The following is a 20,549-nucleotide window of genomic DNA, read 5'->3' on the forward strand; positions in this document are numbered from 1 at the left end:
AAATTAAAATATATAAACATTAAACAATAAAACATGTCCTTTTGTTCCCCATTCAAGGTTGTCCTCATGAGCAAGTCACATTTTATTGTGAACAGTTCAACATTTTCAGTGTTAATTTTCTGTAAAGTATAAATTTATTTTCTGTAAAGAAGGGGTTAATTTTCAGTGAAGTATAAATTAACTTATTTTCTGTAAAGTATAAAGATTCAGGTAAAGGAACAGAAATCTGAATTTTGATCTTTCAGATTCTAATGGAAGTATCTCCTATAAGCTGCTCCACTTTTCTCTGAGGTGGGGCAAGCTGTTCTTACTATTATTCTAACCTTTAAGTCTTTTAGGTTACATATTCTGCCCTAGTAATGTTAAGCGTTGCACTTTTTAAAAATTATTCATATAAATATGCCTTTTAAACCTCTTTTTATTCATTAAGTAACTAATTTAAGTAAATACATAAGATTGTTATTTCATTGTTTGTCCTTTTAAACTAATTAGTATTGAAATCAGGAAAAATATATAATCATTTATTAGACCCACATTAATTTTTTTTTCTTATCTCTTGCAGGATTTCTGGTAGGCCTATTTCAGGGCAAGATGCGGTACTATTGAAACACCAATCTGCTTTAATTCACAGACGGACAGTTGTCTCTTCAGTGGGAAGCCTTTTTTTTTTTTTCCCCCCTGGCTTACTGAACTTATGAAACCATGGCGGAAGGAGAGACAGAGTTACCTGGGCCCAAAAAGCGTGGACCCTATATCCCATCTGTGACTAGCTGGAGCATAAATTTGATGATTCGAGGAATAGTGCTGTTTTTTATTGGAGTATTTCTGGCATTAGTGTTAAATTTACTTCAGATTCAGAGGAATGTGACGCTTTTCCCACCTGATGTGATTGCAAGCATCTTTTCTTCAGCATGGTGGGTACCACCGTGCTGTGGCACAGCTTCAGGTATGTGGGTCGTTTCCGTAATGCTTAGGAAGAAAATGGGGTGAATGAGTGTGGACTTATGTCTGAGCAATATTTTTTTTAAATTCGACTTTACTGAGGTGTAATTTAAATACAGTAAGTGTACCTGTTTTAAATGGACAATTTGATGAGTTTAGACAAATGCATATAGTCATGTAATTACCACCACAATCTAGTTATAGACCATTGCCATTCCCCACAAATTCTCCTGTGCCCTCTTGCAGCCCACTTCCCAGCTCCAGCCTCAGGCTTCTGCTGATCTTCCATGGCCAGGCTATTTTTGCCTGTTATAAAATGTATTATAAAAGGAAGCATAGAATCTGTACTCTTTTGTGTCTGATTTCTATCTGACCTATGACTTTCAAAAGTGTAATCCTAAAATCCTGATTCCCTTAGGGTTGAGGCTTTCAACCTCTTAATTTTTCCCTGTCTTCAACCCATCTCATGTAAGTCTTATCTTAGGTTATTTTGGTAACGATCACCACTGTTTGGAGGGCTTGGTTTTAAGGGTGTGTTTTCGTCTTTTTGAAGTAGATAAAAACTTGAAAGACAGAATAGTTTTGTTCAAGTTAAAAGCTTCCTGTTATTTTTTTGGTGGACAGTGTGTAATGGATAAAGTGGAGCTTTCAGAAGCCTTATTGATGATGCTGATATGTCATAATTGGTAGCTGTTTAGCTTTTTCTAATGACTGAGACCAATGGATTAATAATATTTTATATAATGTAATGGAAGCCATAATTGTGTGGTAGAAGGGGATTCTAATGAGAGAGAAAATTGCTTTTCTTAAGTGTCTGTTTGGTATCTCACACCGAATGTACATGAATACAGTATAATATAGGTCCTTCTTGACTTATATCCGAAGCTGGAGTTCGAAGGGTAAGGCATTAGGTGTGAGGCATTTTGAATGACCTGGTGACACCCGCTAGACAGTCACACAGTTCCATTGCATGGGTGGAAGGGCATTGTCACAGTGATGAGGCTCCAGTGTGCTTTGTGTATTGATGTCTCACTAGTATAACATTCACATCAAGAGAGAAGTTGTAAAGGTGACTGTTCTTAGTTTTCACAGAGTTATTATTCTCGGAGAGAATAGGTAAGATAGGCCAAACAAAGAGAAGGCAGCATACATTATATTTCATCATTTTCTGTTGTATCATGTAAAAGTTCTGAAAAGTGCTCCCAACCACTTTTACTAGCTCTTTGTTGTTTTTCTGCTATCGTGTAGCTGCTGTCTGGCCACCAATGGAAGCTTTTGGCGACTTGGAAGAATATGTCTTTTAGGAATAGACAAGAGGGAGGTCAGAGGAGGGAAACGATTACTTACTGAATGTCTGCTGATGTGCCAGGCACATGCTCTCACCCCACGGATCTGCAGGGCAACTTTGGGAGCCTTGTGCCTATTTTGGGGGGTGAGGAAGCTGAAATGAGGAGAGGATATTAGTGAGCCCAGGGTCCCAGAGCCATGATGGTGCAGTGGGGCCAAATGTCCCATGCTGGGGAAGGGGAGAGGGAGCTACTTGGACCTCCTCTACTCAGGGTGCCTCTTTCAAGGCCTCCATCTCATAAGTGCCAGGCTTGGAAGGAATCACTGGTGTGCGTTGCACATTCTGGGCTGGGGCAGGAGAACGTAACCGAGGTCTTATTGTCCCTCCATTAGGGAGAAGAACAGGGTGGTGTGGGCACGCCTGCCACAAACACACTTAGGAAAGGAAAATGCCGAATGTTAAAACTACGTTTTATTTCCTTTGTCCCTGCTTTCCTTTTCCCAGCCACACGATTTCTCACCTGGCAAACTCAGCATCACAGCTTTTCATTTGGGGATTTGCATTTCTTGCTTAACTGTTTCTTCTGAAAGCAGTGCATTCCATGTGGTACCTGGCAGGAGAAAGTAGAGGCATTAGGAAATCTATATTTCAGTCATCTCTGCTATGGGTTTTGTTGGGTAAGATATCAGATTTGGGGAAGTTGCCAAAGATGGAAAATGGATTCTTGCATAATTGCTGCCCCCCCCCCCCCCCAATTTTAGGGAAACTATAAAGGAAAATAAAGTAAACGGTGTAAGAAACAGTGTGTGCGACTGTGTGTGTATATGCAGCATGCACGTATTTTTGTGTATGTGTTGGTATGCATTTCAAAGCACTCTAGGCCCTCACCAGTGTAAATCAGAAAAACCGATCCTTGTCCTTTGATTTTCCTGTACAACTAGTAGCTACCTTCTGGACTGAGCAGCTACCGTCCGAGGGTCCCTGCACTCACCTCTCTTCACGTAAACAGAAGGGTTCCTGCTTATTTCTACCTTTCTGTATAACACATAGGGTTGGGGAATTTGCTGCTGGTGCTTCTGGGGGGTCAACTGGTAGAGAACTCTGGTAAATTGCTTTTGATCTCATTTCCCTTCTCTGTTTTTAGTTTAATAATGACCAGTGTTTCAAGTTGATTAACTTCTTTATGTGCAGTGCCTTAGAATTGGAGTTAGGAACCTCTTCGACATTACTGAGGGCCACAAGGAATCTTCCTGAAGAATAAATAGGAGAGAAAAGACAACTCTAATTGTGTGGGTAAAGTAAGTAGAGAAGCTGACTCAAAAATTACAAGTTACCAGATTGCATTCTTATCTATGAAACTCATGTCTAATTTAAAAAGGAAAAACAAATCTTTCTTGTTTAGCCATGCAGTCAGTTACCCAGTTTCTGGAGAGCCCTTCGAGCCTCCTGTTTCTCTCAACTCCTACCCCAGTTTCCAAGTTTTACATCTTTCCTCTGTCTTTCTCTTGGGCCGTACCCCCAACTACTCTGCTTGGAATTTTCAGGTCTTTTCTTTTTCTGCCTCTAATTTTGTACCATCCTCCAGCTTCCTCTCCCCTGCCACGTACTGGATTCTCGCTGCTGTAAGAGCGGTCGCCTCTCTATCCCGTGCGTGTGTGACAGCGTTATTTTCCTGACTCCCCACATCTGCAGGGTAAAGTCTGTGTGATATGGCCTGCCTGCTTTATCTTCCTCAGAACCCTTCTGGCTCCTGAGCCCCTTTTCTGCCTAACCCTTCCAATTCCCAGGTGATACTGGGTGTTTTCTGTTCCCAAATGCTTTGCTTTGGTTAGAAAGCTCTTTCCACACCATTTACCTGCTACATGCTCCTGCCTCAAGGATCACCTCTTCTGTGAAGTTTTCCTGACACCCTAGCATCTCTCCCTGTTTCAGCACGGGCCAGGAGAAAACTGAGACCTCACGGGGCCCTGTCAGTCTACCTCTGTCACATTACTGTGTTTAATTGTTGCTGTGGTCACTTTGGGACCGGGGTCATATCTTACTCTTTTTTTCTTTTTAAATCCCCAGCAAAGACCAAGAACCAGACACATTGTGTGTGTGGGAGCTTAAGTAATACTGAATGAAAACATTGCCTCTCCTGTAATAGGTTTCCATGAAAGTATATCTCATTCAGTGGTTTTGTTTTTTAGCCCCTTTTCCTGGCAGAATGTTTGATTTAACTGTTCCTTTTAGTGCATCACTGCATTAAACACATTACCATGTAAAAGTGATGATAATATTGATGTTTTACAAACTCTTTTTGTTTATAGTCTTGGTAGGCTGTAACTAGTCACTGGGAAATAAGTATATAGGTATACTTTGGAGATATTGTGGGTTTGTTTCCAGACCACCACAGTAAAGCAAATATTGCAATAAAGCTAGTCACATGAATTTTTGGGTTTCCCAGTGCATATAAAAATTATGTTTATATTATACATTAGTCTATCAAATGTGCAGTAGCATTGTGTCTAAAATAACAATGTACATACCTTAATTAAAAACACTTTATTGCTAACAAATGCTAACCATCATCTGAGCTTGCAGTGAGTTGTAATCTTTTTGCTGGTAGAGGGTCTTACCTTCAACTGGAAAAAAAATATATTTGCAAAGCTCAGTAAAGCAAAGTACAATAAAATGGAGGTGTGCTGGTATCCCAAGAAACATGGTTTTGCACCAGAGAACCATCTGATTAAGGACTTGCTTGCACAGGATTTTACACAGACATGCCTATCGCAGTCTTGTTAGAATGCGCAAGTGGAGGGAGAGGCAGAGAGGACCAGACCTCCCTGTGCTGAGCTGAGCAGCGGAGCTCCGCTGTTGCCATCAGACTCTGCCAGGCCTTTATTTAAAGAGGAGAAAGAAGACATTTAATGGGAAATGACAGGCTTCCTCGGATCCTCCCTCTTCCTGAGCTCCCGAGAACCATGCATACTCAATGGATTTGATTTTTATTGGCAAATCCCAAGGTTGGCAGCGTGGCAGTTTAAATTCCTTTTGTGTTTTTGCTCTTTCCTCAGTTGTCTACCACTTGCGAACCGGACATCACATGCATAAAAATATAGTCAATTTTACTTTATATCTTCGCACACATGTCAGTCCTCTGTGATAATTCTTCACCTGCAGCATCAGCTGCTGAGGAAAATTGGCCTGAAATGCTTGATCTTAGTCTCTTTTACTAAGGGACTAGTAAAAGGCAACAGGCCAAGGGAGAAGGAGAGCAGGAATGAGTGAGGAGTGGCACGTGAGCTGTTAGTTTCATGACCCCTTACGGAAAAAAGGTGCTATTTGTTTAGATATATTTCAGCTCTTAGGCATGCTTGTTCCCACTTTAATTTTGTAGAAATTTGAAATGCTGTTAGTTAATCTTACAGGATTTTAGAGCATAGCCTTTGAAATAGGAATGTGCAGTAAGTCCTCATGGAGGTCATCAGTAGGTTCTGCAACTTTAATTGAAATGAGAGATCACAAAACCAAGCTTATCGTAAGCTAATTGATATAAACAAGAGTCTAAGCTCCTACAATGTTATAATGAAATGGCAGTGAGTGAAGTGACATTATTCAAGGACCTGTTGTAAAGTAAACTTTTAAATTTACTAGTAGGTTTTGGACGTCTGAGTTACTGAAGTTTGCTGTTAATAACAAACTTGATGGTCTGTGAACCATCTTTACTCAGCAAAGGCCTAACTCAAAAGGGCACATTCAGGTGTTTTGTGGATGAGAAAATGCATATGTTATTGCAACCTTCTCTTCGTGTTGCTCCCCTGGTCTGCTAACCTGCGATTTTGATATTAATTGATTTCTACTTTCCTTGAAGATTGAATGACCTTTTGTGAGGTATAGCTAGCCAAAGGCAGGCCAGGCAGAAGCTTCTCACTCCTGGGCACACAGATTTTGGTACAGTAGTTTCATGCTCTGCCGTAGGTAGTATTGGACATTTTAAACATGCTTTTCATGTGACAGTTGTGTCTTTGTTTCCTAGAGGCAGCATAACCATTCTGTTTTTAGGGAGATTAATAGGAAGTAGCTAGGCAGCTTTGATTTGCTAACTTTAACCTGTGGAAATACATTTTCCGTATGACTTGTTGAAGGAAGTTTTGGTTCATTAAATAGTCTTTTTTTTATGACTAAGCATTTTAAATCTTCTTCAACTAAATGAATAAAAAGTTGAGGTTTGACAAGTATTTAAGTTCAAAATTGGGTGAGAATATTTTGAGTCTCAATTATGGACATTGTACATCTACTTATTCATAATTAATTACACATTAGCAGTCAAGATGTTCTTTCCAAAAGTAAGAAATATACTAAAATGATTTCTTATATTTTAACAGTGAATTTAAATTTTTACCAAAAATAGTAATTCTTAATGACCATGTTTCCTCCATTTTTTCTGTGCAGAATGAGTCTTATATGTAGATTTCTGTTGCGAGTTTCCCTGCTTTGACAATACGACCTAGAGTCTTATTAGAGGGCCAGGGTGGAAAGGAGTGTCAGATCAAGGGCTAGACTCAGGAGACTGAGACAAGAAGCTGGAAGGGCAAGGATGATCCATGGAACAGGACAGCCATAGCCATCTGAATATTGTGTGTAAGGTGGTACATGGTTAGCTCCAGCTTCTCTGTAGATTTGTGGCATTTAATAGAATGTTTTGTGGTTATATAGCTTAGAGAGAACATTGCTTAACTGCCAACTGGTTTGATGCTTCTCAAGTCTCAGAGACATTAGTAGTAGAAAAGTAGCATGAATCACCTTGTCCATTCTGCTAAATTTGAATCATAGACTGAAACAGTGTTTTGCCTGTTATAATTTAGAATGCTGTTGCAATCATTTATAATGCTTTCTTCAGTGTTCTTTTATTTTTTTCTTTTGAGAGGTAAGTTTAAAATATCAGCAACTGACATTAAGTAACTTGAAGAGCTTTTTAAAAGAATCTTTCAAATGGTATGGTGGTTGTAGTGATTTAGCTTAAGTTTTGCCAGTATTGCATTGGAGATGACTTAATTTTTTTCTATTTTTTTCCACAGCGGTGATTGGGTTATTATACCCCTGCATTGACAGGCATCTAGGAGAACCACATAAATTTAAAAGAGAGTGGTCCAGTGTAATGCGGTGTGTAGCCGTCTTTGTTGGTATAAATCATGCCAGTGCTGTATCCTTTTTGCCGTAATGAAACGCATAATAACAAAGCAGCTCCCGACAAACCAAAGGTTAACGATCCCTTGCAACCTCACTGTTGTCAAATTGTGATATGCCCACTGAGTCATAAAAAGAATGTGCCGTGTATTGTGGAAACATCACAGTAGCATCTATATGTGTGTGGTTTAGCCTTTCATTTAAATCCTATTTTTCAAATATAACTTAGAAAATTTACATGTTTAAAACATTTATGTTTTTCTTAAATTAGATTACTAAGTTACTTACATATAGTTTTGGTAACTCTAGCAATGAAGTAGGTAAATTTTCAAAGGATTCCTTTCCTCTTTCTCCATTTAAGGTTTGCCAGTAAGGACATGTGGTGGCTTCAGGTGTTCGGTTTTTGTTTTGTTTTGTTTTTAATTTCAAGAACGTATAATTTTAAAAAAAGACTGTCATTTATTGGTTTTAATCAACACCAGCAAACTACATAAATGTTTTTAAAGGTAGCATGGTAGAAATATCCAGCTTAGACCTTGGTCAAAAAGAACTTCATATATCTGTATCTCTCTCTCTCTCTCTCTCTCTCTCTCTCTCTCTCTCTCTCTCTCTATCTCTATCTCTATCTCTCTCTCTCTCTCTCTCTCTCTCTCTCTCTCTCTCTCTATCTCTATCTCTATCTCTATCTCTATCTCTATCTATCTATCTATATAATTTATTTATTTTCTTAATCCTCACTCAAGGATATGTTTATTGATTTTAGAAAGAAAGGAAGGGCGGGGAGAGAGAGAGAAACTTCGATGTGAGAAACATCGATTGGCTGCCTCCTGTATGCTCCCCACTGGGGATCCAACCCCAAAACCTAGGCATGTGCCCTGACCGTAATTAAACCGCAACCTTTTGGTGTACGGGATGACACTCCAACCCACAGAGCCTCTCAGCCAGGCCAGGTACTTTTTTTTTATAGTTTGATCATTTAAGGATTCTGACATTTTATTTGATGATTAATGATCATTTTTATAGTGTTCTGTCTAGAAGGGCAAGAAAACCTCTATTTTCCTTCTACCTCAGAAAAAAATGTCTATCCCCAGAACAAAAGTTTTTGCCCTTATAAGGTTGTCATTCTGTGATCCTCCCTACTTTCTTCTCCCCGACCCCAAGTTTCCTTTGTAGAAGAGGATCTGGGAACTGCTAGCTCAGTCTTCCCTTTTCTAGAAGATGTGTCTGAGAGTGGACGTGGCAGGAGCCTGTGGGATCAGGAAGTGTGACTCAGGCTGCCCACGTTTCCTCTTGTCACCCTGCGCTGGGCTCAGGGCTGGCCTTTGGTTGGAGAGAGGGTGGGTCATGTGGCAAGTAGGTTGCTGTGCCTTTTACAGAAAGTATTGCAGTATTTTTGGAGATGTTTGGGAAGAACCAAGGAAAGAGCAGGGTTTTATATGCTAAAAACACATCTTGCCTTCCTGTTTCCAGTTGTGCTGGCCCCTGGAGATCTGTGGATTTGGAAGGCCCTCAGTGGCTGTTATTATGTTGGTTTTCCATTTCCGTTTGTATTAAAGAACTTCCCAGCATGTTTAGTTTGGGGAAAATCTTTGATATTTAGGATTTTATAACAAACAAATCTAGTGGTTAGGAGGGCTTAAAAAGACAGACTCCTGGAATATTATATCTAGAAGAAAACTTAGAAATCACCTAGTTGCACATTTTATTTATAAAGATAGTAGGACAAATGAAAGTCAGGAGTTCATCCGTACTGTAAGGCTGTGCCACAGCTGAGACCAGATCCCAGAAACCCTGACTCTAGTCTAGGGACGTTTCTCCTCCACCCCAGGAGCTCCATAGGTGTGGGAATGCGCTCCATCACGTGGACTAGACCTTTTTATCTCAGACAGTTCAGCTCTTTTTAAGTTGAGAAATTTAAGTAGCCTTTTTTCTGGAGTTTAAAAATGTTTATATATCTAATTTAAATTCTTTCCTTTGGTCATTCTTTTCTTTCTCTCTCAATCAAATAATTAAATATGGCAGTGTTAGCTGGACATCCTTTAAGCAAAACCCAGAGTGTTTATAAATTTATAGCATAGACTTAGATTAATTTGATTTCCTAAAATCACAGAGTACTGTTTTTAAGGTTGATGTTTTACCTGTTAACCCTCGAAGCCTCCTTATTTTGCTTTGGTTCTTAATGAAGTTAGTTTAGTTAGCAAAGATAGAACCCAGTTAATGTCAAAGCCTACTCTTTACAAGAATGTTTATTGTGTAGAGAAATCAGAGCTCACAAGCTTTCTTTGTGGAGTTTTAGGTGTTATGCCTGCTAAAGAATCAGAAAAGCTTTTCCAGAAAGCATACTCATAACCTGTAGTGTCTTGATAAGTCAGCCTCAACAGGGAATGACCTTGAAGGAGTGGCCCATAACTGCCGAGAAGTAAGCACAATGGGTGTTTGCTAGGATGCCAGCTGGTTGGGAGGGGAGGAGGAAGGTGGTAAACAACAGGGTGTTAAAGGAAGAAGGAAATGGTTTCGGGTCCGGTTTTTGAACTTCTGCTCTCTTCTCTGTAGTTGTAGCATGGCCAGTTAGTTTGGCAAGAAATGTAGTCTCCCCTGGGGAGCTGGATATAGAGCCAAGATGTGGCCTTTGGGACAGGGATAATGTCCTTTTAATGATACTTGAAATTAATTCCTTTAGTGTAATCCTCTAGCAAAGAAATGAGAAAATTGAATGTGTAAAGCTTCATTTTGTTCAGAGATTTTGGAATAGAAAAGGGCTGTACATTTGTGAATCGCTGCTTAAGTAGGTGATGGAAATAAAATATCATTTGTGCAAACTGTCCTATACCAGAATGTCTCAGGCACCAAAATAGCTTGGCAGGTTGCAAGATAATGTTCACTTCAAGGCTTTATCCTCAACAAATTAAAACTAGAACAGTTGACATAATAGAAAGGGATACTGTGTCCTTGGTACTCTTGTTTCTGAGCTGCATTATTATAAAATGTGTCTGTCAGTAAATCATATAGAGAATGTGGACCCTGTTAAATAGCTGTCAGCTCTTCTATTTTCAAGTTCCTGTATGATTCTCGACCCGTTTGAGAAGTAATATTGGTTTTCTTTTTAGCAAAAGTGTTTCTTTAGTAAAACTTGTGTTCTCAGGCTTCCTGTTAACATTTTTAGCAAAGAAAGCAGTTCTCATATAATGGATCTGATCTTATAATCGGGAATGTATATAAAGTGGTGTTTTTTTTAAGGAATTACAGGTTGGTAGGCTCTATTAATGAAGTATAGTGTCGTCTTCGTGTCTTTAGTAAATACCAGAGACAGTTTTAATCCCACCTAATTCATACATTGTATTAAAAGACTGAATGCACTGTAGAATAAGCAGGTAATTCCCTTTTTAACAGTAGTATGTCTTATTTTAGAAAAATTAGCAGGTGATATTATTTGGTTGTAAGTTTTAAGATGACTCTTTAACACTGATCTCAGAAAGTGGACTTTGATAACAACATACAATTGTCTCTCACACTGGCTGCACTCTCCATTGGACTGTGGTGGACTTTTGATAGATCTAGAACTGGCTTTGGCCTTGGAGTAGGAATTGCTTTCTTGGCAACCTTGGTCACTCAACTGCTAGTCTATAATGGTGTTTATCAGTAAGTATTCTTTTTGGTTCTTGTTTGCTAAAATAGAGAAATGTTAACTGAATTCAGATGGAGGTTTTCAAATTGGGTTAGCCACATTAGTCTGAAGAGTAACTTATTTCTATTGTAATTATTTTAATAAGTATCATTGTACAGTTAAAAACATTTCTTTTATTGTAGGTATACATCGCCAGATTTTCTCTATGTTCGCTCTTGGTTACCATGTATATTTTTTGCTGGAGGCATAACAATGGGAAACATTGGTCGACAACTGGCAATGGTAAGCTGATGCTTATTTAATCACTTTTATGTTATTGATATATACAAGTTTTCTCCAAATGACAGTCCTTTAAGGGAAAGCAATTTGTGAAGACAGCATTCTTTGATTTCTTTCCACAATTCCATTGAAATAAATTATTTGGAAGAATTTAATCACAAGTGTATTAAAAGTTGAAGGAGGCACTGGACAGGAGAGCTAAAATGTGCTGTGGACAGAGTGATAGGAGTTATTCTCCCTCCCTTTTTGTAAACTAATTTATAGGTTTCTCCTCCTCAACAATGAACAATTTTAACAGTGAGAAGAGGCTTTATTAATAACAACATTGCTATAGTGATATAAATTAGAGCTATTTCCAGCAAATGAAGATGTTTGATCAGTTTAGTTGAGAAGGAAGGGACATTGTTGAGAACCCCAGTCATGTGTGGCAAGGGTTAGAGGCCACACCAGTTTCACGAACAAGTGTCATTTTTGCCATTTTAATCAGTAGGAGAATTGAGTGGTTTATGTTGCTGTCTTTTTTATAATCTAACTACTCAATTATTCAGTGTATTGGTTTCCTTTGTTTTGAATTGTAGGTGTACGTTTTCATAGTTGTACTTTTGAAATATTGTTTTGACTAGAAGCTTTTGCTACTGTAATCGATTTTTGTCCTTTAAATTGCAAAGTGATTTGAAAAATATTAAGTGAACTCCTGTTCTTAAGTTCGTGTCAGTCCTGTTCTTAAGTTCGTGACCTTTCCTTTGCGATTTCACCTTACTGAGCCCTCAAAGGAACCTACTTCGCTCTCTTTCACATTCTAGGACTGATGGGAACCATATGCGGTCATTATTTGCTTGTAATACAGAAACCCATCTTTCCTCTGCTTTTGGCTGTGCCTCCTTCACTTTTAGAATGTGAATTTTTTCTTCCTTATTATATTTGTCATTTTATCCTAATAGTTGTATAACTCTGAGATTCTTTGAGGAATAGAGTGGGCATAGATTAATAAAGTATTAGTTTTTAGAACTTTTTAGTTTAAATTGCTATTCAAAATAAACCTTTATCTGTTAACCTTTTAACCTTTTCAATTGCAGTATGAATGTAAAGTTATCGCAGAAAAGTCTCATCAGGAATGAGAAGGCAAAAATATATTTTTTGTACAGAAAAAGAAGATGAAGAGAGCATGTAAATGATATACCAATGAAACTACGGACTATAAAATTGCCAGGATGCAGTTTTTACCGTGATTGTTTTATATATATATGTATGTATGTATGTATGTATATACATATATACACACACACACACACATATATTACTGCAATCTGTGATTGCTTCCTCTGTAAATCATCTACAAACCTTTGTGTATTTGACTTAAATAACTGTAAGCTATATATGCACTACATTAAAAATGTTGATTAATAGATGAAATTTTTTAATTAATTTTTTAAACATACCATATATTGTATCACAATGTTGATGTGCCAAAATATTCTGTTACTGTCATGCAGAGTATAAGAATGCTTAGAACAATTATAAACTTAGTGTAATAAAATAAGAGGAAAGCCAAAAAAGCAAATAGAAAACTGGTATATTCTCTTTTGCTTGCTGTTGTGCCTGTTTGTTTTTCTCATCACAGCAGTATGGGTTATGGGTGCCCTTATGTGTAGTTACTTTCTACAGGGTGGGGCAAAAGTATCTTTACAGTTGTTGGTATGGAAAATAATACAATAATTAATAAATAATAATGCAAGAATAAACTCTCTTACAACTGTAAACCTACGTTTACCCCACCCTGTATTTTAATATTGTTTTAAAGAACTTTGGGTGTTTTAATATGTGTTGAAAATGAGCTTCCATAGAACATTTTTCAAACCTGTATTACTGGAGAGAGTCCAAAGAGTAATTTTCTGTTTTGACAGATTTTACTGGAGGTAAAAGTGATGAGCAGAAAAGGCTATATCAGCATTTAATTGTTTTCCATTTAACCTAGAAGAGTATATATAATTAAAAATAAGGACCCCTGGGGAATTTACCTAGAATAAATGTATGTTTTAGAAATACGAAATGATCTTCCTCAGTGCCACAAAGTGCTAAGTAATATTAACTGTCATTTGCAACATAGAATCCTGCTGCTTTTGCACATGGAACACCTAAAAAACCCCCAAATAGATCTAAATGAAGTTTCTAATTCTGTTGGGTTCTATTCTTGGGGTCCATAACCTATTGGGTTATACAAATTAAAGCACATTAGTTGGGCTTGGTCAAATGACTGACGTCAGAGGAATGCCGTCTGGGGAATGGATGGGCACGTACTTCCTTGTGTATTCATATGCCCATTGGTGAGTAGCCCAAACCTGTTTGAGAGTGTGCTGAGACGGCGGATTGTGCATATTAGAGATCTTGATAACAATTTTGTGCATATCTTTTCAACAACTAGAGTCATTTAAATATGGCTTGACATATTTTTAGTTGACTTTTCTCCTGACTTTTAGTTTTGCATTTGATGGCAATTTTCTGATATACAAGGGTGAATGAAATCCTCTACTTACTGTGTGTGTATGTGTGTGTGTGTGTGTGTACACATATTTGCTGAACTGAGAGAGAGAGAGAATGTATGTGTGTATATGGATGTGCATGTGCCCAGGCTCTCTTAACATGTTAATTAGAGATTTTTTTAATTTTTGGTTTTAAAACCATTCCTGTCAGACTGAGATCCTGTATGCCAAACATTAATGTGCTTTTTACATTTTAAGGCTGAAAGTGTTAAAATCCTAAGAGGATTTCATGAATATATGTACACAATCTTAACTATAGTGGTGGTAAACATACTACTATAATTTATTATTCTATCTTCCAGATAATGTTATTCATTTAGAACAAATAAGGTATATTTTTAGAATCAACTTTGTAAGCACTATAAATCTTTAATAAGTTATAAGATCTATGATGTGTTTACTTTGAAAATTGCTGTTAAAAGCAAGGTGTATTAAATATATAATTATATTCTTGGTTAAGAGTCTTTTTTTTCTTTCTTGTGTTAAGTCATATAGACTATTGTGCTGAAGATTACTTTAGTAAAAGTAAGATGTTTGGTTGAATTTACTAAGATCTGATGACAGGAAATTAAGTTTAGTATTACAGGAATTGAATGATGTCATTTTGGGGTTCTTAAATTATTTTCAGATCATCTAGAAAACAAAAAGATATGGCAAAAAATTGTTTTGATATTTTGATAAATATATAAATATATTACATCTTTTTTTGCAATGAAAGTAAGTAGTACACATCTTTTAACATTACTCTGTTTGCAATACTTTCTTTTATTCTTTCCTGTCTTGAACATTTTTATTTAGTTTAGTTTATGGCAGAATGTAAATACATAACAATATGTCCTTTCTTATCACGGGTAGTCTTTTGTATAACTAAAGTTTATGGCCAATATTTCTCCACAAAGGCAGTCTACATCATAGACCACTGCATTCTCAGGGTTGATTTCACATGTATTTATGTTGCAGCAAGCTCCGATGATGCAACTGCTTGTCAATATTATGTTTCTGCCTACCTACGTATGCTTTTCGTTCAATACTGTGACTTTCCGTTTTCATGGCTTGGGAATAACAGCCAACTTCACACACATTATCGGTGCAATGATCATGGGTTTCGGCTCTGGGTCTTCAGTATCAAGGTGATATTACAGGGTGAGCATTCATGATCAGCTCTTGTTCTACCAATCACTATTGGCCTGGCCTCCAAAATGATTCCTGCTTTAGGGTGGATCACTGTCCTAGGTTCTACAGTTACATCAGCCCTGATTTCACTTTCTGCACACACAACTGCTCCAAGAGCAATATTCACACTCTTGGGTCTTCTCCAGCCTGGTTTGGCCCGGGTCTCCAGTTAGAGCCGAGATGGACACCAGAGCCTGGGTAAAGCGATGATCTCTACTGCAGTGCTTTCTTGCTTTTATTATTTATAGTTATAGAAATTGAGGATTTGACAATTGAGACTAAGTTCTACAAAAACACAGGAAAATAATTAAAATTAGCCAGAACCCTGCTAATACTTTTGTTATAAAATTTGTTTGCACTGAACCATGTTACCATCTTTAAGGTCATTGGAACCTTTGAGTGGTGCATAGATTTCACACATCTTGCATTTTCTAGGTAGACTCTAAGTCAACATCATTAAATACCTCCCTGGTTTTATTGGCTCACTTACCTGCATAATGAAGTATATTCTTTGCAAGGTAATTCTTTCAGTAGTGATCTTTAAACAGTAGACTCTTACCTTTGTGTGTCTGAAAAAGCCTACTTCATTCTTGAACACTTTGGCAGGCCATAGAAGTCTAGGTTCACAGTTTTCTCCCTACTCCCATCACTTTGAATATTTTAACTCTTCTGCCATCTAATGTTGCAGACGACTAGTCTGCTACTGGTGTAATTTTCTTTCCTTTGTGGACAATCTGTATTTTATCTCCAGGAACTTTTACATGACTTCCTTTTTATTCTCAAGGTTATTCAGTTTCACTTTGACTTGTATATTTGTTTTTTTGTTTCTTGCTTGGCATTTGGTATGCACTTTCAATCTGTGGGTTCATGTCCTCAATTTTGAAAGATTCTTAAATCTGGTTGCATATTGGTATCATATGGAAACCTATAAAAATATGCTGATGCCTGGCTTCAATCCCCAGAGACTCAGATACAATTGATCTGGAATGTTCCCTAAGCATTAGGATTTTCAAAATTCCCCAGGTGATTCTAATGTGCAGCCTAGGTTGCTGATCACTGGTGTAGATACACGTAACAAAAGGTGGAGAGCGAGAGAGATAAGATGGGTAGTGACTTTGGAAATGAAGAGTGAGGGACACGTAGAGTTAAATTTTGGATTAAATTATCTGAACTTGGCAACTTTAGTGTGAATATTAAGGTAGGAGTATTAAAGGTAACTTAATTTTTCTTTCTTGGGAAAATAGGTGAATGGTATTGCCATAAGCCAAAAGAAATATGCAGAGAAGTAGGTTGAATGGGGAAAGTTAATGAGTTGGGTGTATGTTAAAGTTGAGATATGTGGGGGACATCTGGTGAAGATGAGTCATTAGGAGCTACATATTTGAGTCAAGGTTATTGGCTATAAATGAGGGAGTCATCAGCATGTGACAGTAATAAATGAAGCTGTGGGAGTGCATGAAGTCACCTAGGGAGCATGTTACAGTGGGAAGAGAAGAGATCAGAGGCTTACTGGCTTGTCAGAAGTAGGAGGGAAAACAGAAGAGTGCTATGGATGTAGCCAAGGCAGGAGGGCATTTCATGTAAAGCCTAACTAGTGGTATGAAGTGCAGTTGGAAGGAATAATCACTCTTGGAGATAGAGGAGGTGATATCTGATGCCTTATGTTGAAAATGCTTTTTCTAACCTATTTTATCAACATTTAAAATACTTCATTGTATACGAATAGCTTACAAAATATATTTAAGAAAAGCCTGATCGTATACTAAGTCATTTATTGTGAGTGACAGGAACTAGAGGCAGCTAGAGATTTAGAAAGAATGGTGGAGATCTGGACAACATCTATGAAGAATGGACACAGGGTATGTGGAGATGAAGAAAGAATTGTCAGACAGTTTTGAGGCCATCCATGATCCAGGTGGAGCTAGAGATCAGATCAGTTTGGAGCCAATTGGCATGGTTGTGCCCATCTGTCTAAGTGGGCTCAGTAGCCCAGAAATTTAGGCCAGTTGTGATGAAGTAGATTGTGTCTAGTTGTCGATTCATTGGTAGACATGACACAAGGCTATGTGATAAATTAATGGAGCATCCACTGAAAGATCAAGAGATTTATCACAGGATCCAGGCAAATTGTAGAAGGAAGTTGAATCAGCAGAGCTGACCTGACAGCATGAAATAATAAGGTAAGGTAAAAGGACACACGTCTTAAGGAGGTTAAAACCCTCTTTAATGGGAAGGGGGATAGGTTTGGAATTCATAGTCAGAGAGGAACTCGGGCAACATTTCCAGATCTTGAGGTGCAGGGTGTGATCTTAACAACTGTTTACATGGTTCAGTGAAGTGGGTGGAGATGAACAGCCATGAAGTAGAGATCCAAGGCCTGGGTGACTGTTAACACCAGTGTCAGTCTTCCTTGGAATGATTCAGAGGTCAGGTGGAAAGGGAGGCCCATCTGTAGTTTTATAACCATTTATGTGAACTTCTTACCCAGGTGCCCGATGGTACAGGCACACCTTGGAAGTAGTGCGGGTTTGGTTTCCAACCACCGCAATAAAGTCAGTATCACAAAGCCAGTCACGTGAATATTTTGGTTTCCTAGTGCATATAAAAGTTACGTTTACACTATACTGTAGTCTATTAAGTATGCAATAGGATTATGTTAAAAAAAAAAGTACATTCCTAATTAAAAAACACTTTGCTAAAAAAAATGGTAACCATCATCTGAGCCTTCAGCGAGTTATAATCTTTTTGCTGGTGGAGGGTCCTGCCTCAGTGTTGATGAAAGTGCAGTATCTGAAACTCAACAAAGGAAGCGCAACAAAACGAGGTCTGCCTGTGTTGGGGTTTCAGTTAGAGTCTCTTTCCACCTCCTTTTACTTATTTACTTTCAGTCTTTTTTTTCACTGCTAAGTTCAGAAATTTCACCACAGAATGTTTAGGAGTGGGGCTTTTTCTATTAATCCTGCTCACTCAGACATCGTCTCTCTAGCTCTGGGCAGTTTTTTTCTGTCTTTGCTCTTACTTCTTTGTTCATCTTCTCTATTCTTTGTTTCTAAAATTTCTTTTTAAAAAACATTTATCTTTGTTGTTGAAAGTATTACAGACATCCTCCCTTTTATTCCCCATTGATCCCCTCCACCCCAATCCCCACTCCCCCGGCCTTCCCCACGCTGTTGTGTGTGTCCATGGGTTTTGCATATATGCATGTAAATTCTTGGATTAATCTCTCACCGCCCACTCCCCCACCCCCACTTTCCCACTGAGATTCCTCAGTCTGTTCCATGCTTCTCTGTCTCTGGATCTATTCTGTTCCTCAGACTATTTTGTTTATTAAATTCCACATATGAGTGAGACTATGTAAAACTGAATCAGGAAGAATCAGAAAACCTCAATAGGCCAATAACAACTGATGAAATCAAAGCAGTAATAAAAAAAACTCCCAGCAAACAAAAGCCCTGGTCCGGACAGCTTCATAGGGAAGCTTCCTAATTCGCTCTCTCTTTTTTTTAATTTAAAATATTACAAATGTCCCTTTACCTCCCCAATGACCCATTCCACCCCATCCCATCCCCCTCCCCAGTCCCTCTCCCTACCATTGTCCGTGTCCTTGGGTTGTGTATAGATGCATATAAATTTTTTGGTTACTCTCTCCCCCTCCACCCACCCGCCCTCCTCCATCCCTCTGACATTCATCAGTCTGATCTATGTTTCCATGTCATTGAATCTAGTCTGTTCATCAGTTTATTAAGTTCTTTAGATTCTACATATAAGCGAGATCATGTGATGTTTGTCTTTCTCTGCCTGGCTTATTTCACTTAGCATAATATTCTCCAGTTCCCTCCATGCTGTCCCAAAGAGTACGAGATCCTTCTTCTTTACAGCTGCATAGTATTCCATGGTGTAAATGTCCCACAGCCTTTTTATCCACTGATAGGCACTCGGGCTGTTTCCAGATCTTAGCTGTTCTAAACTGTGCTGCTATGAACGTAGGGGTGCATATATTCTTTCTGATTAGTGTTTCAGGATTCTTAGGATATATTCCTAGAAGTGGGATCACTGGGTCAAAAGGCAGCTCCATTTTTAATTTTTTGAGGAAACTCCATACTATTTTCCATAGTGGCTGCACCAGTCTGCATTCCCACCAGCAGTGTACTAGGGCTCCCCTTTCTCCACACCCTCGCCAGCACTTGTCGTTTGTTGATTTGTTGATGGAGCCATTCTGACAGGTGTGAAGTGAGACCTCATTGTGGTTTTAATTTGCATCTCTGATGATTAGTGATGTTGAGCATTTTCTCATGTGTCTCTTGGCCATCCGTATGTCTTCTTTGCAGAAGTGTCTATTCAGGTCCTTTGCCCATTTCTTAATTGGGTTGTTTGTCTTCCTCTTGCTGAGCACTATGAGTTCTTTGTACACTTTGGAAATTAGCCCCTTATCAGATACATCCTTGGCAAATATGTTTTCCCAGACCGTGGGGTTCCTTTGTATTTTGAGGCTGTTTTCTTTTGCTGTGCAGAAGCTTTTTAGTTTGATGTAATCCCATATGTTTATTATTTCTTTTGTTTCTCTTCCCCTAGGGGATGTATCAGTGAAAATTAGACTACGTGGGATGTCTGTGACTTTACTGCCTCTGTTTTCTTCCAGGATTTTTATGGTTTTATTACTTACGTTGAAGTCTTTTATCCATTTTGGGTTTATTTTTGTGTATGGTGAAAGTTGGTGGTCTAGTTTCATTTTTTTGCATGTATCTGTCCAATTTTCCCAGCACCACTTATTGAAGAGACTGTCTTTACTCCATTGGATGCTCTTGCCTCCTTTGTCAAATATTAACTGACCATAAAGGCATGGGATTATTTCTGGGGTCTCTGTTCTGTTCCATTGATCTATATGTCTGTTGTACCAATACCAGGCTGCTTTGATTACAATGGCTTTGTAGTACAGTTTGATGTCTGGCAACGTGATCCCTCCCACTCTGTTCTTTTTTCTCAAGATGGCTGCAGCTATTCGGGGTCTTTTTTGGTTGCACATAAATTTTCGAAATGCTTGTTCTAGGTCTGTGAAATATGCTGTTGGTATTTTAATAGGAATTGCATTGAATTTATAAATTGCTTTGGGTAGTATGGACATTTTAATGATATTAATTCTTCCAGTCCATGAGCATGGTATATTCTTCTACTTGTTTATATCTTCCTCTATTTCTTTTTTCAGTGTCATGTAGTTTTCCGAGTACAGGTCTTTTACATCCTTCTTTAAGTTTATACCTAGGTATCTTATTTTTTTAGTTGCAATGGTAAATGGTATTGTTTTTTTAGTTTCTCTCTCTGAAAGTTCATTGTTGGTGTATAAGAATGCCATTGATTTCTGGATGTTGATTTTGTATCCAGCTACCTTGCCAAATTCGTTTATCAAATCTAGTAGTACTTTGATGGAGTCTTTAGGGTTTTCTATGTACAGTATCATGTCATCTGCAAATAATGACAGTTTTACTTCCTCCTTTCCAATTTGGATACCTTTTATGTTTTCTGCCTGTCTGATGGC

At 38.1% G+C, this 20,549-nt stretch overlaps 1 protein-coding gene across 1 annotated transcript; it reads left to right on the forward strand.

Annotated features, from left to right (window-relative positions):
• The first annotated feature begins 484 nt into the window (after positions 1-484).
• INSIG2 (insulin induced gene 2) lies at positions 485-14,302 on the forward strand. The gene is made up of 5 exons (XM_016208655.2): positions 485-946; positions 7,291-7,415; positions 10,872-11,038; positions 11,207-11,306; positions 12,380-14,302. The coding sequence occupies exons 1-5, from the start codon at positions 703-705 to the stop codon at positions 12,419-12,421; spliced, it is 678 nt and encodes a 225-aa protein (XP_016064141.1). The 5' UTR covers positions 485-702; the 3' UTR covers positions 12,422-14,302.
• Positions 14,303-20,549: the final 6,247 nt, after the last annotated feature.

This window comes from Miniopterus natalensis, chromosome 8 (genome assembly GCF_054644295.1).
Source record: "Miniopterus natalensis isolate mMinNat1 chromosome 8, mMinNat1.hap1, whole genome shotgun sequence".
Taxonomy (NCBI): domain Eukaryota; kingdom Metazoa; phylum Chordata; class Mammalia; order Chiroptera; family Miniopteridae; genus Miniopterus; species Miniopterus natalensis.

Bases quoted from the DNA above. Each gene is read 5' to 3' on its own strand.
- INSIG2 (XM_016208655.2), top strand. From the start codon at position 703: ATGGCGGAAGGAGAGACAGAGTTACCTGGGCCCAAAAAGCGTGGACCC. The intron at 7,416-10,871 runs GTATCCTTTTTG...CACTGATCTCAG, and splicing joins GTATAAATCATGCCAGTGCT to AAAGTGGACTTTGATAACAA. The intron at 11,307-12,379 runs GTAAGCTGATGC...TTTCAATTGCAG, and splicing joins TTGGTCGACAACTGGCAATG to TATGAATGTAAAGTTATCGC.